Below are 22,561 nucleotides of genomic sequence, written 5' to 3' on the forward strand. Positions count from 1 at the left end.
CTTCCTGCAGAGCTAACTCGTCAACATCATCAGAAATCTCACAATGGCTTGGAGGGCGCGTCGGTTTCTTGCAACCGGCTGCAGCCGGTCTCTCTAACACGTGGAGCGAGATAGTTAGGTACAAACGTCGGGCCGTATATTCCTGCATCACCTCTACAACACCACTTTTCCTCACTTACTCGTACTTTATTCTTCCATCGCCTTCGGTGATGATATCTTTGAATGACGCACCACCCGGTATCATCGGCAATACATGCTCCTGAGTGTTAAATCAATTGTTACTCTAGAACGAAAAGTAGCAAAAATTCTAATTCTCCTTGCCTGATGAGGAACAATCACGTCCAGGAGATAAGGGCCGGGCGTTTGAAGCATCGTCAAGATTGCTTCCTTGAGGTCCGATTTCCTTGTTACTCGAGCAGAAGGCACCTGAGAAAAAAGTGAAATAAAAAAAGTCATTCGTGAAACCAGAGCGTAATTACACAAACATACTTTGCAAGCGTCAGCAAACTTACGGAAGTCAGGATAGATCTCTGCTTCCGCGTCGGGATCGCCCAAGTATGTGTGAGCTCGGTTTGCCTGAAACCAAATCATAACTGCCGATGCTTATCAAAGTTGTCAAAGCAATACCTTGTAAAATCGATCCTCCCACTGTACAACCATCCCCAGGTGCTGGTTATTCAAGACCATTATCTTCACCGGCAGCTTCTCGACGTGGATTGTGGCCAGCTCCTAGCACACACAGAGTAAAAGATAAGTAACGATTTTGTCTTCGTAAGTTCAAGAGATGCACCTGAATGTTCATGATAAAACTGCCGTCCCCATCGATGTCAACGACAGGAATACCAGGCGACGCAGCAGCCGCACCAAGTGCGGCAGGGAGCCCAAATCCCATTGCTCCGAGACCTGGCACATAAAGAAGAAAAAAAAGTTACAAGAGAGGTTTCTAATCTAGTAAGGATCAATCAAACTCTCACCTCCAGAAGTCAGCCATCGACGAGGTTCCTCGTGTTTACACCACTGCGCAGCCCACATCTGATGCTGTCCCACACCAGTGGAAATAATGGCGTTGCCTTGCGTTATCTCCGCCAGAGTTCGTATAGCATACTGCGGAACGATGCAGTCGTTGTCAAAACACGGATACGTAAGCGGAAACTTTTGCTTCTGCTCTTGGAGCTCGTCCCTCCACGCTGAGAAATCCAGCTTCATGTCCCTGCTCTTCAACATCCTGTTCAAGCCACGTAGAACCGGCTTCACATCGGACCATATCGATATATGCGGCTGCTTGTTTTTCCCAATCTCGGCCGAGTCGATGTCTACGTGAACAATGCTCGCCCTTCGCGCAAACATCTCGAGCTTCCCGGTTACACGGTCATCAAACCGGACACCAAAAGCCAGCAGCAAGTCGCAGCTATCGATCGCGTAATTGGCATACACGGTCCCGTGCATGCCCAGCATCTGAAGGCAGCGTTCGTCAGACTGAGGGAAGACTCCCAATCCCATCAACGTAGAGGCGAGTGGAATCCCAGTTTCTTCGACAAATTCCCTGACCTCCTCGCTAGAATCTATGCACCCCCCTCCGCAGTAAATCACTGGCCTCTTCGCCTCCTGGATGAGTCTGAGCACCTGTTCTAGCTGGGACGGCTCGGACACCCGGGGTGGCAGCCTTTGCACGTAAGCATCTAGCTTCATCTTCTGGGACCAGTCCGGGATGGAGAACTGCTGCTGGATGTCTTTGGGAATGTCCACAAGCACCGGCCCAGGCCTTCCAGACGACGCCAGAAAAAAAGCTTCCTTGATCACGCGTGGAATGTCCTCCACGTTCATCACCAGATAGTTGTGCTTGGTGATGGACCGCGTCACCTCTACGATTGGAGTCTCTTGAAACGCATCAGTGCCGATCATTCTTCGCGGCACCTGAGCATCCGAGAAAACAAGCTAGAAATGCTCCAAACTGTAGCTTCACATACCTGTCCAGTGATCGCCACGAGAGGAACGCTGTCGAGCAATGCGTCGGCCAAGCCAGTGACCAAGTTGGTCGCTCCAGGCCCGGACGTAGCGATGCAAACACCGACTTTGCCACTCGACTTGGCGTAGCCCTCGGCGGCGAAGATCTCCCCTTGCTCGTGTCGGCAGAGGATATTGCGAATGCAAGTCGAGCGCGTCAAGGCCTGGTGAATCTCCATGGACGCGCCACCGGGGTAAGCAAACACCACATCTACACCCTGCCGCTCCAGGGCCTCGACAAGAACATCGCAGCCCTTTCGCGGCTCCGTGGCACCGTAGCGCGACTGGAAATCCATGGAAACCAGCTGCTGCTGTTGCTTCTGCTCCTGGAGCTTGAGCGTCAGTGCTGGAGATCCATTCCCAGCGCCCGCACTCGCGATTTGCTCCGGTTGCGAATGGGCGGCGACGTACCTGCGATTGACGCAGCGGCGTGGACGATTCGCACAGCATTGGAAGCGCCGCGAGCTCACGGTGAGGAGATCACGCGGCATTCTCTCGCTCGCCGCGGTCAGCTTGCCGAAATCCATCGGCCCCGCTCGCCGCCAGCCCTATCCCCTGTTCTAAAACCTTCAGCCCTAAGCCACGTGGAAAACGCCAGTTACAAAAACGTGGCAAAATGTCATTGGCTTACCTTTTATCCTTTATTTACTTGCTCAAGGGTAAAGGAAAGCATGCTAGGGCTGACGTTATATCCTCGTAAGCTTGAAACAAGCTTTGACCGTTTCGCTACAGACGACAAATTCAAACAATGCTAACGCAAATGCCGTGTAAGAGTTCTTGGATAAGTTCCAACACACCACATCGCACGACTATATAAACCCCACAAACTCGATCATGCAATTACAATCATTCAATCCATCTATCTATCATCTAAAGCTATTCTTCAGTGCTGTCTTCCATAAGTTCTTGATCATGGCATCCACTCGCGATATCCTCATTGTCTTCAGCATGCTCATCGTGGTTAGCCAGGTAATTCTTTTCTTGAAAACAAAGAATGGAATAAGAATTGTAGAGGTTTCTGGTGAAATTTTGCAGGCCAGTTGCCATTTCTCTTCGTCTTGCACCGAGATTCGCTTCTACGGCAACATCATGTCCGCGAATTGTAGGACGGATGCTGGCAAAGTGGTGAGGAGCTCCATCGATGTGAACGAGTGTGTGGGAGTCGACTATTCGGGCAAGCTCGATTGCTCCTCCAACTTTGTTCCCAGATGCCACAACGTTGCATTCAATGGGATCACAATGGCTGCCACCTGCAAAGATGGCTATGGACATGAGGTCTTCTCCAACCGGGCCCTGGACGAATGCATTGGCAACGATGACGGTCACCTCATTTGTTGCTAGAAACAGCCATCTTCTCATAAGAAATTGGATTCCATCAGTCTGGAGCAAAGATAAATCATTTGATTGCTTAAGAAGTTTGGATCCATTACGTAAAGTTTGTGTGGTTTGGAAATAAAATCATTTTGTAAACGTATTTCCTTATAAAAATGTCACATTGCTGTACTCATAGAAGTGTCGAGAAGAATTGGATTCTATCAGTCCGGGCATAGATTTTATCATTGCTAGCAGATGTTTGGATCCAATACGTGGAAATAGAATACTTTTTGAGAGCACACAAGATCATGCAAACTCCACTTTTGCTTGTCAATTCACTTTGCCAACAAAGACCATCCTCTTGGCTAGAGCGTGCATCATGTCAAACATAGTTTCTTGGGTCAAGAATAACCCACAAGTTCAATCAAGTGTCCGTAGTCATTTTGTTTTTGTCTTTCGGAAAATGCTTAGTCGCAAAACTCAAGAATGATGATAGCTAGCACCAAATGCCGTGTCGGTCTTTGGGATAGGCTCCAACTCATGGCATGACACGGATCCGGACTATATAAGCCCAGGGAAGCTCTGGAATGATCATTCAAGCCTTCTTCTTCAGTATATAGCACTCTTAAGAGCTCGCTCTTCATATATCACTTTGATTTCTTTTACCTGTACTACCATGGCATCCATCCGCGAGATCATCGTCGTCCTGTGCATGCTCATCGTCACAATCCAGGTAATCTTTGAGAGTTTGATATCGATTGATAGTTTGGCCATGGGTTCCTTCAGGCTTGCCAGTTCTCTTCGTCTTGCACGGGGATTAGCTTCGATGGCCACACCATGCACGCGAAATGTAGAACTCCGTATGGGAAGCATGTCAAGAGCTCCATCGATGTGAGCCAGTGCGTGGGAGTCGACTACACGGGCAAGCTCGATTGTTCCTCCAACTTTGCTGCCAAATGCGGTGATGTTGAGTTCAATGGGATCACCATCGGTGCTCGTTGTGCCACTGCCAAGGGCTACAAGCGCTTCTCCAACCGCGCGCTGGACGATTGCATTGGCAATGTCGATGGCAAACTCACTTGCTGCTAAAAAGTTGGATGAGCATTTGAATAAACTACGCTGGTTTTATTAAACTAAAACTTTGTGAATCGTTTGATCAATATCTGGGCCTTCGCTTCTGTGCTTTCTTCTAGCTATGGCGTCCACAGCTTTTTCCGAAGGCCTCGAAACCTGGAAAAAGGAGATAAACGAGAAGAAACTGGCTTGAAAGGAGCTTTAGCTCTCGTGCCAACGAATTTTCAACAAACGAGAGATTTTTTCGAAGTCTCTCACAGTAGTGGAGGAAAGCTTGTAACTTACTTACAATATGTTGAAGTCCAGAAGGCCGTGCTGCAACTGTCGTTGGAGGAAAAAAACTGAAAGGCTTGAATGAGCACCTTTTAAGACTTGTAATTCTTTTCTGAGAAAAGAAGAAACTATAGTCCAGAAAGAATCCTTCCATTGCAAAAAGTATATTGATAAAATTCACCAGCCATGTGGTATATTGACTATTGCTTTGTGGGCCATGAAACTTTACGCACCATCATTGAAAAGAAAATAAAAAAGCAGTTTCTATACTACCACTCCTTTTTAGGGTTAAAATAGGTGTAGGGTTTTGTTAGATAAATTTTGGGTACATGAAGAGGTTTTTATTTCAGAATAAGGTAGATTTATCAATAGTAATGGCACTTAGATTGCTGCAATTGATTATATCCAAAAAGTAAAGTGGGTTGGAAGTAAAGTTGGGAGTTTGTAAATTGCTTTCTATACATCTATTAGATTAGAGATTTAAATTGATTTTTGTGAAATAATCCCAAAAGATTAAAGAGTTCTTGACTTTGAAGATGGAAAAGTTGTAAATATCACATTCTCTCAAGAAAGTAAGTGGGTAATAAATGGCAATAGATTTTAATTAATGATTTTAGTGTGGCAATTGTTCAAGTTAAGTTAACAATAAAATAATGATAATGTGATAAAATTCAAGTTGTTTGTATGTAAGCTTATAAATTTAGACTTTTTAATAGGTTACCAAATATCCTAAAACTCTTAATTGATTAAAAAAAGTGTATTTTTATTATGGGCCTTTTCCCTTTATATTTGAACTTTTACAAATTAGTTTTTGCCAGATGTCAATCTCAATATATAATGTGATTCACTAAACCAACTAATAAAGTCAATTCCCAAAAAGTTCTTTAATATTAAATATAAACTCCTATTTTTAAACTTTCAAGAAGGTCATCTAACCTAATATTATTTAAATCCAAGGATGTTTAACCTCAATTATCTTAACACTTTTAATCAATTAAAAAAAAAGGGTGCACTTTTGTTCATAAGCTCTCTCCCTTTATATTTAAATCTTTATAAATTGTATTTTAAGTCATTCTCTTTAATTACTTCCAAAATCATCAACTAAGATAACATACCATTCTACCAAGTTAAATTGAAATTTCACTAGTACAAAAGAAAGCAAAGTTCTTCAATATAGATCACAAATCACAAATCAGTAGATCACAAATTAGTGAATTAGCTAAAACTTGCTTGCTGGATTAAGGTGATAAAAAAAAGTAAAAAAAATTGTCCTAAACTTTGGTAATAAGCATCCACCACAACCAGTAAATGATAAATATATTTCTATAAGTTTTAAAATGTTTAACTTTTTTATTTTATAGTGTTTTCAATTGTAGTACCACAACCTAAAAAAATCACAATAGATAAAGTCTTCAAAGCAATAGGGTGCTTGAATCTTTTAATATATATGTATCTATACATTTAAGATCTGTTATTTTTTATACCATAAATAGATATATAAAAGTTAAAATTTATTTATTTTTGGATATACTTGAGGTTGAGGGTCTTGTTGTGGACTCTGCTGTCTGAGTAGATGACCTTGATGTGAGTCACATCCATTCCAGTGGTGAGCTCTGAAGACTCTAGCACAAGATCAGCATCCATGGTGATGTTAACCAGGTAGACCAATGCCGAATGCTGCTGTGCATAACATGGCGCTTTGACATAATGCTTCCTCAAGCTACTGTCAGCCCAACGTCCCAGATTCCACTGCAAATCTCTTGGACGTGCTAGCGCTCCTGCTGATGACGAGCGTATGAGCTCGCAAAAGACCTCGTCTACTCGAGCCTCCCGCACGTCAGGCAGCACTTTAAGATACGCTTGACCACTTTGAGCCGAGTCATGAAGGCAAGCTGATAGCGGTACTCCAAAGGCGTGTCATTGTCAAGCCATGCCTCGGGGGACTTAAGAAGATTGCCATCAAGGAGCTCTATCGCCGTTTCAAGCACCCATAACCTGTCCTCCTCCGTTTCCAGCAGCCTTGACGACGGGTCGACGTCCTTGTCCAGGCTGAAGTTGCTAATTGCCGGTCGTCCCAAGATGAACATTGGACATAGGAGCGAAGAGGCTCGGCCTCCACGATGAGCACCCCACTGGCGGATATCAGCGTCATCTGGATCATAGCGGTGCAAACTCAACAAACGGCTTAAGGCGCCGGTGCAGCTTCTTACCTCCGCTTTCTTCCCTTACAGCTTCTACGACTTGCCTGTAGAATAAGTGCGTCACCAGCATGGTGTTTGCAACCAAGCCATTCCACTGCGCAAGCGTGTACGCCTTCTGCTGATCCATGAAGGCCAGGCAAGTGCCAGTATGTCCCTTGTGCCCGTCTATCAGTTCGAAGACAGATATCGCCATGTCTTTCACTTGGACACCTGAATCTGGGAAGTCGTCCGCCTCAGAAGCTCTATCGTTAACCTGAGTGCACGGTCTAATATTTTGACGGCTAATAAGAGCCTTGACGCGATCTGCCCGCTCCCAACCAGCACCCGTGCCCACAGATTGTACTGCTTCCTCTGGAATGCATGCTCCATCTAATGCGTGGACGGCGATGACGACAGCCACCAAGGCTTCGTCATGAAAAAATCCAGTGTGCGTGATGCTCCTTGCATTTGTGAGAATGGGCAAATATCTCTTTTGCGGTCCAAATGCCCCCTCTGTCTTCACCGCTGCGTTGTTGAAGGGGAACCGATGGAACGTACTGTCATTCTGGGCGTAGTACAGCAGTAGATTCGTCCACGACCCGAGATCCTTGGCCGGCATTTTGTCGAAGGTTGATTTCGCTGCCACGATTTTCCCCTGTGCCGTTATCATCGAGTTCCATGGCGCTCTGGGACGCATTCAAACACAGCCTCACAGTCACGGGTCCGGGATGCCACCACATACGTGGTGATCATGGCGTTCCAAGAGACGATCGTGTTCTTGGAAAATTGCAAGATGCCCTGACTGGGCATACAGTGTAATGAGCGAGTTCCAAGCGACCACATGATCCAGCTTTGAATCGAAGATCTTCTTTGCCTGGCTGACATTGGATCTCCGATTTAGGATTTTACAACTGCGTTGCAGGACTCAAGATTCCTCTGGGGCATTCAATCGAAGAGGCTCTTGGATCGCGCGATATTCCCTTTCACTGGCAAATGCGAACAGCAAGAACACACGTCGCGAGGGGCATTCGATCGAAGAGTCGAGCCGCTGCGTCAATCGAACCCTGAGCGGCGTAGGCGTGGATCATCACATTCCAGGTCGCGCAAGCTCCAGCAACGCTGCAGCGGAGCGGGTTTTATTATCTTAGCATTCTGTATACCATAAAAAATAAATGATTGGGTCTCTGGCTGTGTATTCGAACCTGTGACCTTGCCAATATATTTCTTTATTCTGTGTACATTAATTACTTCTTAATGTAAACAGCGTCGCAAGCTTCTGGGCGCAAATTCTGGGCATGGCGCTCTGCTCTCTGCTGTCAAGCTCATTGAAACCATTCTCTTCTCGATGGAATGAAACTTTCAGTTGCTCCACTATTTAGTTTTAGAGAATCCCGAGGCCATGGCAAAGAAAGTGGTCTGGATGGACTCTGTACCTCAACCCAAGCAAGCAGCCGATGCTGAGTAACAAAGTACGAACCAGCAACATCCGTTTAAGATATTGTTTTGGAAGAAGACTTATTTGGGCTCGATTTTGATTTGATCCAGGCTCGATTTTGATTTGGTCCCATCTATTCTTCACTTGGTTGTCAAAGCTGGAGGTCCGTATAGGTGTCGATTTTTTCAAATCCTCGGGAGCGTGAGACTCGAGCTCCAAGTTTGACGCCGTTTCTTAGCAATAATATATGAAAACCTGCTCGAAACCGTGAAAGATTACTCACGTGCAAAAAAAACTCCAGGTTGCACCAGAGATCCAATAAACCTGGGAAGCCCACAAGGAAAATCCTAGATTCAACATAAACAAGTCATACCTCATGGTGGTGATCTTGGTGTAACTAGCCAGTCGCAGAACCTGAAGCTTGTTGCTACCACGGCCATGATCTGTCTTTCACACTATGGTCCAATCTTGTAAGAGTCTTGATCGAGCTCAAACTTAATCAGCTGAGAGCATAAAAATGGAGTTTTATAAAGTTGAATTGCAAAAGTACAAACAAAAACAGGTAGATAAATAGAGGCCACTGTAGTTGATCAACATCCAAGGCCTGGAGTGACCATAATGCATGGAAATTACTCGAGGCTGGAGGGTGACGGAATGAGGAATGAAGCGATCTGGACAAGAGTAAAATGAGCGCGAAAAGGACCATATATACTGTGGAGCTTGCGAGCCTAGTTTGAAGATGTCTAGCTTGGTTTGAGCCAGAGAAGAAAGACCACGCTTGGTCAGATCAGCTCGACTCATAGACCACGCCTGGCGGCGGCAGACGCTGGGCCCGGGCGAAGAGCCCTCTCGGTGGAATGTGATCGAAAATGTGGAGCTGTAGCTTACAGTGGCGGTGGTTTTCCATGGCATCGTTCTTGAGCCTTGACGAGGAGGCGCCATCAAGATTTGCAGGAATGAGGAACGATCGGGACGCCTTCGCGAGAATGTGGAAGGGGGAACGACAAAAATCGTCTCCAGCAGCCTCGATCCTCATAGGTTCCTTGCTAATCTTCGTCATGGAAATGTATGGACGCTGGGAATCTTTCAAGATCGAGATTCTTTCTCGTGGAACATTGCGATCGCGGCATTTGCCCGTTGCCTTGGCATTCTTTTCTCGATGGCGAGCATCCAATTATTTCTCTTGGCAGCTGTGAAGATACGGTGGAGATCAGATGGTGTAGTCTTGGGCCATGGACGAGATGTCCATTTCAAACCATACAAACTTGTTGTCTCTCTGGCTGTGAATTCGAACCTGTGACTTTGCCAATATACTTCTTAATTCTAGCCACATATCATGGGAATGTTTTATAAGGCTGTCATCCTTTCTGCGGCTGTCAAGCTCAAGAAAGAAACCATTATGAAATGAAGATTTCACCACTAAGTTTGGAAGAATCCCTGGATGGACAAAGGCAAACTACCTTTTCTTCTTCTGAATATTGAATGTCTGAAGATCGCTGGCACCCTCTTGATTAGCAGCAAGACCGCCCATAATTAAGAGTCAAGGTTGGAGGTACTTCTTTGTTCTTACAAATCTTGGGGAGCTTGAGATTTCATCAAGGCACTTTCTTAGCATGGTCTATCCAAGTTTGATGTTTGTTCCTAGCAGCAACAAGACCAAAGATTTGAAAAACTCCATGAAATTTTAAGTCGCACCCACAAGGTTCAGAGTGTGAAGAAGAGGGCATCGCGAAAGGTGGCTGTCCTTCACAAGAATATTTAAAGCAAAAAGGGCAAAAGAAGAACCCTGGGCTTGTGAGTGCTTGTGAGCTTAGTTTGAAGATTGAGCCAGACCGGATCCCTGGACAAGTCATCGAAACTGAAGAAAAGAGAGTCAATCAGCTCGACTCACATTCTTTAGTTTATGAGATTTGCACAAGCAGGCACCATGTAGTTGATGGCAACGGCGGTGGTTTTCCATTGCATTGTTTTTGAGCACAAATTTCTGGGCAGGGGCAAGCGCATCCACAAGGAAAATCGTCTCCAGCGGCATTTAGGTTCCTTGTCATGGAGAAATGTATGGAAAGTGCGGGCGCGCAGCAGACGTCTTGGGAATCTTTTACAAGATGGAAGATTGACAGTCAATCTCTTTCCACACGTCCAGAGGAGGAGCTATACCGTTCGACATGCTAGCGAGAGGTTTTTCTAAAATTCTTCCTTGTCTGAGCCCGTTCGAGTATGCTGTCACCCAGATGTATCAAAACGAGAATCGTGTGCGGCTTGCGGCACTTACCAGTGGAGACGTGCAGGAACAACTGCAACCGATGTTTTCTGGTGGAACATTCCGATCGCAAAAAGGTATATTGTTAAGTAGCACCTGATGTACTCACGTTGAACTTGTCATAATGACCAAGCAGTGCTAGGTTCATCGGGCTTACAAAGCGCCGGGTCTGGTGGATCTCATTGTCGCTTGTATACTCCACGATTCTCGTGTAGTTCGGGAGCACGTAACACAGCATATGCGTGTTTGCAATCTCCACATCTGACTGGAAGCTCAAACTGTTGACACGGATTCAAGAAGTTGCCGTTCTCCTGCACCTTCGATCCATGCCAAACTCTCGAATGTCGCTCGCTGTCCAACTCCCACAGGCATTCCAAGTCTTCGAGCTCTCGTAGCGATTTTGACAAGACCATCTTGAGTTGCTCGAGCAACCTAAGATAATCGAAGGTCTTCATGCTGTCCTTCAAAGCATTGAAATGGTCACACGCATCGTCTGGAGCAAAATCCAGGGAATAGGCCTGAGGAGGGTGAGCCAGATCGAGGCAAATCCTCTAGCGAGCAGGACTACTCATTCCAAGCTTGGAAAGCAAGGACTTCATGCGGTAGTGCGTGTTGCATCTAGAATGTGCAATATTGACGAGTTTTCGCTTAAGCCGCTCCTTTGCCATAGTCCTTCCCTTGATCGCCCTCAAGGTCTTGATGTTGCTCAAGGTCTTCAACCTCTGCTTCATCAGCTTCCAGTCCTGCTTCTAGCCCTTGATCGCCCTTGAGGTCTTGAACCTGTTCTTCTCGTTGCTCCAAGCCTTCAACCTGTTCTTCCAGGCCCAGTCCCTGTTCTTCTCGTTCCTATAATCCCTGGTGCTCCAATCCCAGCCCCTCTTCATCTCGTTCGAAGCAAGAGCAAGCTATATACAATGTCTTAACTCTTATAGCTTCGCGAACTCTTGCGGCGTTGCCGATGCGTCCAGTGGAGCGATTCTCTCGCACCCCTCGCTCTTCGGGAATCCATTAATTTCTTGGAAATTCACATTTCCCCAAGGTGTACCTTGGGAGTGGTGTTTGGAGGTAAAACTCAAGTCCAAGTGTTGCCCACAACCCTGTCGAGCTCCTCGTGGAGCTTGGCCATGACTCGAGGATTGTGCACTCGCTCACGGTGGTGGTGGCATCAGTATTAACATCTCCTGAGCATTACTGTTAGTCTGGTAAGGAGAAGTTTTACAAAGTTGAATTCGCTTTAACGTAAGCAATGAAATCGAGCATGATATCGAGGAAGTCCTTGCATTCACGGGGTGTTTTGCGCTCTCCATGGAGACTACTTACAGCTCCAGCAAAGTTATAGCTGAATTGCTGGGCAAGAACTATGTACGGCCTGGAAGCAAAATTTAGATCATCAGTGGTGAAGACCTCTTTGGTAAGCTCCGGGCTGGAGATCAGGATCATTCCCAGCCTCAAGGAAATAATAGGACCATACTTGTTGGCTATGCGCTCTGTGCGGGCATTCCTGCTAGCAAGTGTAAGCCGTGGAGGTGGAAGATTTGAGCGAGCTTTCAAGAACCACAAGACCAAGAGAGAGTATGAAAGTTGCGGAGCTCACAGCAAGTGCTACATCCATTTCTGTGGTGTTTATGTCAATCTTGCTCGACTAGAATCTGCCTGCTGCTTGCATTAACCACACAACATGAAAAGAGGGTGGCAAATGCATCCCGACTCGAGCTGGCCATGCTTCTCCACAAATGTGGATGCCAGACGCATCCATCGGCATTGCGGCACGAGAAGTTCTTATAGAAACTTACGATCGATGTGCAACCATCATCGATCCTTGGCGCCATTCGCGTTCCAAACCTTTACTCGTGGACTACCATCCTCGCTGCGTATGCCCACAATGGGTGCATGCACAAAGAAGTGATCTTGTTTGGCGCCATACCACAGAATGTGATACCGCTATCTGGGGAAATGGAAGCATTAACATAGTGCATGCTGGAGTTTAGCATTTTTTCTTTCCTGGAACACAAAAGTCACGGGATTTCAGCATTTGCCTTGAGTGGGCAGCTTGAACAAGCAAAGACAATAGTTTTGAAAATCTCGGGACGGCGCAACGCCTCCCGTTAAACACCATCCTGATTCACTCTCTCTCCACTTACTTGGCGATGACGTGGCAGCAGGCCTTCTTTTTGTTTTATCTCCAGCGCACTCCCGCCCGCGGCTATCGCCCGCCCGTAGCTCCCGCCCGCCCGCTCGCCCTCACGGCTCCTGCCCGCACTCCCACCCGCCCCCGCACGTCCGCCCGCGCCCAGCGTGTGCCCTAATTACTTCCACGTGACCACAGCCCCAACACTTGGGCCAAATCTCAATCAGCGCGCGCGTACGTGCTTTAAGTGGCCAATGAGTGTCATGGATGACCATTAGGAGTGGTAAACTTATGAAATCTTCTCACTAATTTAAATATATGCAATGTATGTATATAAAGAGTTTTTTTTATTTATTTATTCTTTGCTAAGATTTGTGAGTGCTTGGAATATGGAAAGGGAATATAGAAAATGTGCATATCCATTAGCCCAAAAACCTTAGCTTATATACAAGAGCAAGTGGTCCGGATTGAAATCAATCCAATGGCTACCAAAATCCCACTACGCTAATATTAATATACGGCATCGTAACCGTACATTTGGCCCTCATATCATCCCTTCCTCTCGGAATAATGGAAGATCATCAAGGTTCTCTTGTAGATGAGCCGGGATCTAGAGGAACGTCAGGAGAAGGCATTGGCGGATCTGTAGGTGGTATTAACTCCTCCTGATCCCTTTGTACGAAGCGTTTCAGCTGCTGCACATGCACAATCTCTGGAGGATCAGCCTGCTGAACGTCATGCCGAACCTCATAAACTTGTGGTCCAACTTGCTGCAACACCCGATACGGTCCTTTCCACTGTGCAAGAAGTCCCTTAGATAAACCACATACAATAAGATGGGGAAAACGGACTAACACCAAATCATCCACTTTGTACTCCGTAGGTGGACGATGATGGGAGTTGTAACGCTGTTGTTGTCCCACTTGTACGCGGCCTAAGTGTTCGGCAGACTCTACTCTGACAAGTGGAAGAATGCTCGTCAAATACTGATCCCATGACCTAACATCGGTAGCTCACGGCAATCGCGAAGGTAAACCCAACTCCGTGGGTAATATTGGATCATGACCATATAAGAGTTTATATGGTGAAGCACCAATAGAACTCTGCACCCTTGTGACATATGAATACCGAAGAGACGGCAAATAACCATCTTAATCCGAATGCTGAAAGTTCACATACTTCGCAATCATCCCTTTGAATGTCCGAATGAGCCGTTCCACCAGACCATCAGATTGTGGATGATAAGCACTCGTGAAAGTGTGGCGTATTCCCAACCGAGACGTCAAAACATGAAATGCCTCAGCCATAAATGCGGGACCATTATTCGAAAGAATCCGCTCTAGACAAGAATGCTGGAACACCACTCGATTGAGGAGGAAGTAGCCAACAACAGTTACAGAGGTGCTAGCAAGAGCACCAACTTCCACCCAGCGAGTCAAGTAGTCAAAAGCAATAGTAACAAACTCATTGCCAGCAGTCGACCATGGAAAAGGTCCTATAAGATCAAACGCCACCAACTCAAACAAACGGGAAACTGCAATTGACTCCAACCGTCCTTACGAGCTTAGCACCAAACGCAACTACGCACATACCAGATAATATCACGTCGCATCTCCGGCCAATAGAAAGACCTATATAGGTTCTCGGTTATACGACGGTGTCCCATATGCCCACCTAGAATAGGAGAATCATAGTAGGCATGGAAAAACAGCAGAATAAAGATAGAAGGCACCACCAGCCGTAAATGATTATCAGGATCCGTCCCCACAACATAAAGAAGGCCGTCTTCAAAGTGATATTGAGAATGTAAATGCCGGAAAGGCAAGTCATTAGCAAGTGATGCAGGATTCTCAAACCCATTTCGAAGCCTTCAAATCCACGGCTCAATCTTTTGAGCCTCGCGAACCTCATCAAGAGAAGGTAGATCTTGCTCTGCACCCTGTGGACACTGAACGTCAAGGACAGCAACTGCCGACAGCACAGAATCCTCGTCTAGAAAATCCACAGATGTTAGAACAACAGGTTCATCAGAAATATGAAAAGTGAGTGGAGAAGGAAGAGGAGCTCAAGAAAGGGCATCAACATCCGCCATAGAACTCCCTGGGCGATGAACAACATCAAAATCATATATCTGAAGCTTCAAAGCCCATTGAGCAGTACGACCAACCAGGTTCTTCCACTTCAATAATGAAGTAACAGCAGCATGGTCACCCTCAAGTAATGTCCGAGAACCATGTAGATATGCATGAAGTTTCTCGAAACCCCAGACTGCTGCTAAACACTCCTTCTCCATCGTGGAGTAGTTCATCTCTGGAGTAGTTCATCCCATTGCATATAAAGTACGACTTATGTATGCAATGGGATGGCGCTGACTAGGCACACTCGAGCTCTCTTGCATCAACACACCTCCAAGACCAAAGTCAGAAGCATCCACGCGCAAAATAAAAGGTCGAGTGTAGTCAAGATATGCCAAAATCGGAGGAGTTGTCAATAGCTCTTTGAGATCCACGAACACCCACTCACAATCCGGAGACCAGATGAAAGATGACGTTGATGACTTCAGCAACGCTCACAATGGTGCAGTGCGATCGGAAAGATGATCCACAAAACGACTGAGATATTGCACCTTACCCAAGAAGCACTGCACATCATTCACACATTTCGGAGTAGGGAACTTTAGAACAGCCACAAGTTTGTCAGGATCAAGTTGCAAACCCTCACGAGAAATACGGTACCCAAGATAAGTTGTGTCCTTAGACCCAAACACGCACTTTGATCGCTTCAGCTTTAAACCAACGTCGTGTAGCCGATCCAACACTTTACAAACATCATGAATGTGCTCCTCCCACGTCCCCTATGAGTGGATCAAGACATTATCAATGAAGTTAATAGTCACCTCCAGCATATCACAAAGAACTTCGTCCATCATCAGTTGGAAAGTTGCTAGAGCATTGTTCAAACCAAATGGCATCACCAAGAACTCGTACAAACCAAATGGTGTACAAAAAGTAGTCTTAGGAATATCTTCTTTGGCCATCGGTACTTGCCAATACCCAAAAGCAAGATTGAGCTTGGTGAACTAACGACTTCGCCCCAAACGATCCAATAGATTAGCAGTATGAGGAAGAAGGTACACATCTGGGATCGTTACTTCGTTTAACGGACGATAGTTGATGTAGAAACGAATACTCCCATCAGGTTTCGTTACAAGATGAGGTTCACATGCCCAAGGACTCTGCGATTTCTGAATAACACCCTTCTCCAACATCTCCTTGACATTGGCACATAAAATCTTGATCTCCTTGGGTGACCGACGATGAACAGAAATCTTGATTGGACGAGTATCCCTGGTTGGAATCGGATGACGTGTGGCAATCTTGGCCCCAGACGATAGGTCAAATTCAAAAAGATCAGAATACTCCACGAGCTGGTCAACCGCTGCAACACAAAGATCGTCGGAGGGATCGGAAAAGGGAAAAGCAGAACAAGATGGAAATATAGAAGGAAATAGTGGGGGAACAAAAGTAATGGAAGCAGAGGCAGAGGTAGAAGTAGAGGGATGAAGTGGTATGGAAGTGAGAGGAATCGATGAAACATAAGGAAGTATGAGACAAGGGGGAGAAGCTTGAAAGTCACACTTGGCATGATTGCGCTGTAACCAATCCATACCAAGAATGAGATCAAAAGCTTGACTCGGCACCACCCGCAACGATTGCAACTCAAGCTCGAGATCGCCCACATGCACAACTAGGTCCGCCTCATCCTGTGCACATGCATGTGTACAACCGTTGCCATAAAGAATGAAAACTGGTTCTGTCGCATGACGCAAGTGTAGATGACAATGTGTGGCAACAGGTCGAGCAATAGAAGATAAACTCAAACCTGTATCAACCAACACAGAGAGAATAATATGAGACCTCTTGTTATAAAAACGAGCTTGGAAAGTAAACACTGGATGAATCGGTGCTGAGTGAACCCCTTGATGATACTCCCGAAAAAAAGATGGAAGGGTCACTGACTTATTCGCGCCAGGTCCCTCCGTTACTCGCGCGACTCCTCGTTTCCCGGATGCATCTCGGTGTCCAGACCCTCCACTGCAGCAGCACCAATGGGACGTTGCTGACGCCAAGGTCTCCATCCTGGAAATGGAGGTCACCAATCCGGAAAACGCCAACAATGCCGATAAGTATGACCAACTTCATTACACGCCCAGCAGCGGACATCATGGCCATGACCACGTCCTCGCGCTTGTCCTTGGACTCGAGCAGCAACAGCATCAACCTCCATTGGAACAAGACCATCACCCATAGGAAGTGGAGCAGAAGGACGTGCAACAAGAAGTGGAAGAGGTGACGTTTCATAATGTTGTGCCAAGCGAAGAGCATCGTCAAGGGTGGCGGGAGCAAGTGCATGCACAAGTCCGACAAGATCTTGACGAAGTGCTGGCCACAACATTCCTAGTTTGATCTGCTCCGACATATTTGGCTCCGCATGAAGCAAAAGACTTCGGAAACGAACACCAAATTGCATCACCAACTTAGATGGCCCTTGGCGAAGACGATGTAATTGTTGGAAAGCATCATCACAATCATCGGCATGTCCGAAGGCGCGTTTGAAGACGTCTGAAAGAACACTCCAATCCCCACGAGTGGCTGCGCTCAAACCATTGTACCACTGCAACGCCGTCCCTTGGAGACACGTGGGAAACTCACGCAAACGTCGAGCATCATCCCAAGAATGATATGTGGCAATCACTATGAAGTGATCGATCGAATGGTACACATCATCCCTAGGATTCCTGCGAAAGAACTCCGGCAGAACGTGAGGATTGGCACCAATAGCAGGAGGAGTTGTACCATGTGCCGTGAATGCCGTCATCAACTGAGTTTGGTTGTTCAATTGCAAGCGCATAGCATCAAGCAATTGTACCAATTGCTGCTCTAGAGTCAAAGGAGGAGATTGCTGATCTGCCATGAAGATGAACGAAAAAGAAAGAGCAAAAGAAGAAAAATGACAAAAAAGTGAGAAGGAAATGGTAGATCTAGACAATGCAAAAAGGTAAATCTAAACCAAAATCCTGAAAGAAAAGAATAAAAGAAAGGAAATGGAAAAAGCTAGATCTAGATGATCCAAAAGCTAGATCTAAACCAAAATCCCAAATCCAAACACTCATCAGGGACAATCAAAGGTGCCCCTCACTTCCACCAATGTGAGTGCTTGGAATATGGAAAGGGAATATAGAAAATGTGTATATCCATTAGCCCAAAAACTCTAGCTTATATACAGGAGCAAGTGGTCCAGATTGAAACCAATCCAACAGCTACCAAAATCCCATTACACTAATATTAGTATACGGCATCATAGCCATACACTTGGCCCTCACAGATTGAGTTTTTTGTTTAAAGAATTTTTCTTTCTTGTCTTCCTCTGCTTAGTAAAAGAAGTTGTTTTTAGACTATTAGAATTTTTCTTTTATTTGTAATTCTTTCCACGAAAGGTTTTGTTCGCTTCAAGGATGTACCATAACTATCAACACGACGTTGAAATTCTACTGCAGGATGAATAAGATCGTTTGGTGTAGCGCATGTGGTTTTGACCCTTTATCCTATGGTGATTTACCATAGGATAACATCATGAAGCGGAACCTAACCCTTTTTGTGCCACGTGACAGATGCCACATGTCACATGCCACGTATCCATGCCACGTGTCCATAGGAACCCGAGGTTCAGGGCCTTGGGCCACTGAACAAAGGAATGGTGCCAAACTCCCAAGCATGAAGCCAAGGAGTGACGGAACCGAACCACAGAGCAACTCCCGAGCATAAAGCCCAAGGAGCGAAGGGACAGGGGCCCGGAGCGACTTGGAACAGTCCTAAAGTAACCCACATCCCATTGCTAGGACTAGCACGCAAAACGGAGCCAAACAAAGTCTGGCGCTATTTCGGCATACCGGTGGCATAACATGAGGATATGGGTACTCCACCAGCTAGCATGGTGTGGAGCTTGGGCTTAGACCCAAGCCAGACGCAGAACAAGGACAAGCACGTGGGGGGTTCCAAATGTATAGTAGGGATAGTGAGTAGGTCGGGCATGGCCGACCAACCTGAGGCATAGTCTAGCTCCCGCTTGTAGCCCCCCCCCGCCCTTGAGGAACACACGCTTTGGGCTTTCACCCCAAGCCTCCCTTAGTATCAGAAGTTAGTCTCTGGGACAAGTTCAAAACTTACTAAATATGGAATAGCGCTAGATTGCGAATTTGGACACGGGACAAACACCATTGTGTTCAGGCCAACCTCTACATTCCGTAGATATGCAAAATGAGCAAATCTAGACGCTTTCCATAAATAGCATTTGGGACCGAAATGAGACTAACACAAAGGGCATGATAGTGAGGGTGTTTGGTAGACACGGTAAGCTATCATCTAGTGAATATTGAGGGACCAATCTCAATATCGCGGGGGTTCCCAACACTAGCAAATGCAAGTTAACAACATGAGTTTCTCATCACCGTGTCAAGTCTGCTTGACAAATGACAACTTAGGATTTCCTTCCTTAGTGCCCTTCCGGTCTAAGTGCACATGTGATGACCAGTTTCTCAACTAGCTTAGGTGGAGACTAATAACGGGTCCAGCAATACCGACCTCCTGCCGTCATGGCAATAAGGAAAGAATATCCGAAAGGACTAGCCGATAGGTAACTTTCGATACCCGAAGTCACATTCGCAACACTCTCCCCCCCTAGGGAAGATCGACGTCCTCGTTGATGCATACTCGAGTTTAGAATACCACCAAGGAAACAACTCCCGAAAAAATTCACGGTACTCACACTATGTGAGAAATGCACCAACTTAAATGAGTTAGGAGGCAACCTCTTTGTCTAACGCGGATGCGCTACTAGCTCAGACACCTTCCGGCCGTCGTTGACAAGGAAATGACCAATGGAGTCAGCCACCCTTGCTGCTCTGGGTGTCACCGAGCTACAAAAGTGTGATACACCCTACCCACAGGGACATAGAGAGAGAAGCCAGAGGCTTCAACCCTCCTGAGCAAAGAGACCAAACCCGTCGATAAGGTTTAGATAGACTACTGTAAACAAGCAGTTAGAGTTGTTTACAAGTATTAGCGTATAGGAACCACCAAGATCACAAGAGTTGGAAAACATAGGATTGACCATCCAACAAAATTCAATAGCAAGTATATCATCAAGGAAACTTAATGATGAAACCTAACTACCGAAGATGGCAAACAGTATGCCAAACAACTTACTAAAGAGAACTCAAGAATACAAAGTATCATTAACCGACAAGCACAATACTCGCGAATGTATCACTCGAAGGAAATAACATTCTAATCTATCAGAACTAACTCGTACAACAATCAACAGAACAGAATGAAAGCGGTAAGACCAACAAACACCCATTCATATCAACTATCACAGAAACCAATTTGATAGATCCTGGTCAACAATACCAAGGAACCAGAGTTGCTCAAGCAAGTGTCAGCAACATCCTATCAATATCTCAAACCCAAGAGACCAATCCAAAGCAAACCAAAAGAACATGTGGTATTGCAAAAAGCCATAAGCCATCAAAGAGAACAACTAACTATCATAAAAGGTCATCAATCATCCTATCAATAGAGAGATGCATAATTATTGTCGAAGAAAGATTCTACCATTCCGAAGAATAGAAAATCATTCTTGATCAACAATAATCAAGCAAAACCTTTGAGAAGGATAATCAACTATCCTAGATGATAGTCAATCATCATCAATGATTGCTAGATGCAAATACTAACTTCAACATTGAAGCGAATGAGCCAAAATGCCTTCCCCTAACAACTTCTAACAAATGGAACAATGAGCATGAAAACTCAAAGAACCAAAAGCTCGAAGAAGCCTATAGCTAAGTTTTGCCTATAATGATCACGAGTCTTGCATAAACTAACTTCAATGCTAAAGAAGAAATCATGGCACAACCCACAATATCCTCCTCAACACATCCATAGCCAAACTTCATAATGCCAAAGCTAATGAAGAGCATATTCGCATCATGCCATTCTCCTTATGACCAAACTCAAAACTAATCTAACACCAAACTATTCAAGGAGCAATAGCAAGGTTCCCAGAAAAGAATTGAGCATTGTAACCCAAGTCTTCCAATAGCAAGTCTAGACAAAATGGTTTAGCGCTTCACCGCTATCCATCCCATGACTCACCACTTGCAAGACCATCATTTCCAACATTCATCAAGGTAGGGACTCTTGATTGCATATTGTGAACACGAGCAATGAGTCACATTTCGTTGCAAACCATCTTTCCAAGGAGAGAAAATGATTTAGGTGTTTGATCCTTCGTCCCTGATGACTCTCTTTTCGGTCTCATCTTTTGACCAAACCTCAAGCTTGCTTTCGCACTGCCTTCAATCCAATCCAAGAAAAGTTTATGAGAGAGCACGGCAATGGTTACTTGAATCAATAGACTCATCCCTACAGTCTTGGTTGATCCACTTATAACCATGCCTAGGAAGGATCCACTAGTGCCGTGGTAAATAGCTATGGACCAGCCTATTTGCCACTCATAGCAAACCCAGGGAAAGTTTACTTTCACCCACAGTACATGGAACAACTCATGGAACCACCGATTAGCAACATAAATCCTGCCAACTCAAAGTGTAACCTCGAGTTGCTAATGCACCTCACTCACGAGCCCAAGCATAAACTTGTGCAAATGGAACATCTCACATCCATCTTATGAGCCCAAGAGCAAGCTCATGCAATGCGGTACAAAAAGGTAACCATATCCATACCCAAGGAACGATTGCAAAGTCTTTGCACCCAAACGTGTACCCACTCGGATCATTGTTTTCATCTCTGCGTATGCAACGAGACTAGTTGCCCAATCTCATTGGATAGTACTCGCCGAGACTCATCCTTTGATACCAAATGTAGCACACATGGTTTTGACCCTTTATCCTATGATGATTTACCATAGGATAACACCACGAAGTGGAACCTAACCCTCTTTGTGCCACGTGACAGATGCCATGTGTCACATGCCACATGTCCATGCCACGTGTCCATAGGAACCCGAGGTTTAGGGCCTTGGGCCACTGAACTAAGGAACGGTGCCAAACTCCTAAGCATGAAGCCAAGGAGTGACGGAACCGAACCACGAAGCAACTCCCGAGCATAAAGCCTAAGGAGCGAAGGGAAAGGGGCTCGGAGCGCCTTGAAACAGTTCTAGAGTAACCCACATCCCATTGCCAGAACCAACACGCAAAACGGAGCCAAACAGAGTCTGGCGCTATTTCGGCATACTGTAAGCAATCAAAGAGAACGACTTGAGAGACGATCCATGGGGTTCAAATATAGAGGGAAAGGGCCCATGAATAAGAGTGCACCCCCTTTTCCAATCGGTTAAGGGTCTTGGGATATTTGGGGTTAAGCATCCTTGGGTTTGAATAGTACTGGGCTGGGTGACCTCCCGGGAAGTCCAAACTCAGGGGCTTACACATACCAGTGGCCTAACGCGAGGATATGGGTACTCCACCAGCTAACATGGTGTGGAGCTTGGGCTTAGACCCAAGCCAGACGCAGAACAAGGACAAGCATGCAAGCGGGAGCTAGACTATGCCTCAGGTTGGTTGGCCATGCCCGACCTACCCACTATCCCTACTATACATTTGGAACCCCCATTGTGAGACACAAAATCCCTAGGCCCCAAAGTGGAGCCGGAAGGGCGCCACATGGTAGTGGCCGAAGCAAGAGCCAAACGAGCGTAACACATTTGGACCAAAAGCTCCGACTTGAAAAGTCAAGAGCGGGAGTGGAACTCCCAACGAAGTGCTCGAGGAACGAGCACGAAGCGAGCAAAAGGCGAGGCTCCAAAAAGGG

At 45.9% G+C, this 22,561-nt stretch overlaps 3 protein-coding genes across 4 annotated transcripts; 2 read left to right on the forward strand and 1 right to left on the reverse strand.

The window, feature by feature from the left end:
• Positions 1 to 7: 7 nt before the first annotated feature.
• LOC9646755 (acetolactate synthase 3, chloroplastic) lies at positions 8 to 2,571 on the reverse strand. 2 transcript variants are annotated; one of them, XM_024663714.1, is made up of 7 exons: positions 1,968 to 2,571; positions 975 to 1,914; positions 791 to 903; positions 628 to 729; positions 513 to 576; positions 322 to 426; positions 8 to 259 (listed from the first exon to the last, which is right to left on the reverse strand). In XM_024663714.1, exons 1-7 carry the CDS (start codon positions 2,529 to 2,531, stop codon positions 39 to 41), a joined length of 2,109 nt encoding a protein of 702 aa, XP_024519482.1. In that variant the 5' UTR covers positions 2,532 to 2,571; the 3' UTR covers positions 8 to 38. The 2 variants fall into 2 exon arrangements, with proteins under 2 accessions (XP_024519482.1, XP_024519483.1); XM_024663715.1 differs by having other exon boundaries at positions 115 to 259; positions 490 to 576.
• A 294-nt stretch (positions 2,572 to 2,865) lies between these two features.
• Positions 2,866 to 3,507, forward strand: LOC9646756. The gene is made up of 2 exons (XM_002989910.2): positions 2,866 to 2,973; positions 3,040 to 3,507. The coding sequence occupies exons 1-2, from the start codon at positions 2,917 to 2,919 to the stop codon at positions 3,343 to 3,345; spliced, it is 363 nt and encodes a 120-aa protein (XP_002989956.1). The 5' UTR covers positions 2,866 to 2,916; the 3' UTR covers positions 3,346 to 3,507.
• A 424-nt stretch (positions 3,508 to 3,931) lies between these two features.
• Positions 3,932 to 4,457, forward strand: LOC9629882 (cyanovirin-N homolog). Its single transcript, XM_002989911.2, has 2 exons — positions 3,932 to 4,051; positions 4,105 to 4,457. Exons 1-2 carry the CDS (start codon positions 3,995 to 3,997, stop codon positions 4,405 to 4,407), a joined length of 360 nt encoding a protein of 119 aa, XP_002989957.1. The 5' UTR covers positions 3,932 to 3,994; the 3' UTR covers positions 4,408 to 4,457.
• Positions 4,458 to 22,561: the final 18,104 nt, after the last annotated feature.

Source organism: Selaginella moellendorffii, unplaced genomic scaffold (genome assembly GCF_000143415.4).
Source record: "Selaginella moellendorffii unplaced genomic scaffold, v1.0 SELMOscaffold_102, whole genome shotgun sequence".
Classification (NCBI taxonomy): Eukaryota; Viridiplantae; Streptophyta; class Lycopodiopsida; order Selaginellales; family Selaginellaceae; genus Selaginella; species Selaginella moellendorffii.

Coding starts and splice junctions, on each gene's coding strand:
- LOC9629882 (XM_002989911.2), top strand. CDS start 3,995: ATGGCATCCATCCGCGAGATCATCGTCGTCCTGTGCATGCTCATCGTC. Junction 4,052..4,104: donor TGCTCATCGTCACAATCCAG/GTAATCTTTGAG, acceptor GGGTTCCTTCAG/GCTTGCCAGTTCTCTTCGTC.
- LOC9646755 (XM_024663714.1), bottom strand. CDS start 2,531: ATGGATTTCGGCAAGCTGACCGCGGCGAGCGAGAGAATGCCGCGTGAT. Junction 904..974: donor TCGATGGCTGACTTCTGGAG/GTGAGAGTTTGA, acceptor TTTATGTGCCAG/GTCTCGGAGCAATGGGATTT. Junction 427..512: donor AGAGATCTATCCTGACTTCC/GTAAGTTTGCTG, acceptor CTTTTTTCTCAG/GTGCCTTCTGCTCGAGTAAC.
- LOC9646756 (XM_002989910.2), top strand. CDS start 2,917: ATGGCATCCACTCGCGATATCCTCATTGTCTTCAGCATGCTCATCGTG. Junction 2,974..3,039: donor TGCTCATCGTGGTTAGCCAG/GTAATTCTTTTC, acceptor GAAATTTTGCAG/GCCAGTTGCCATTTCTCTTC.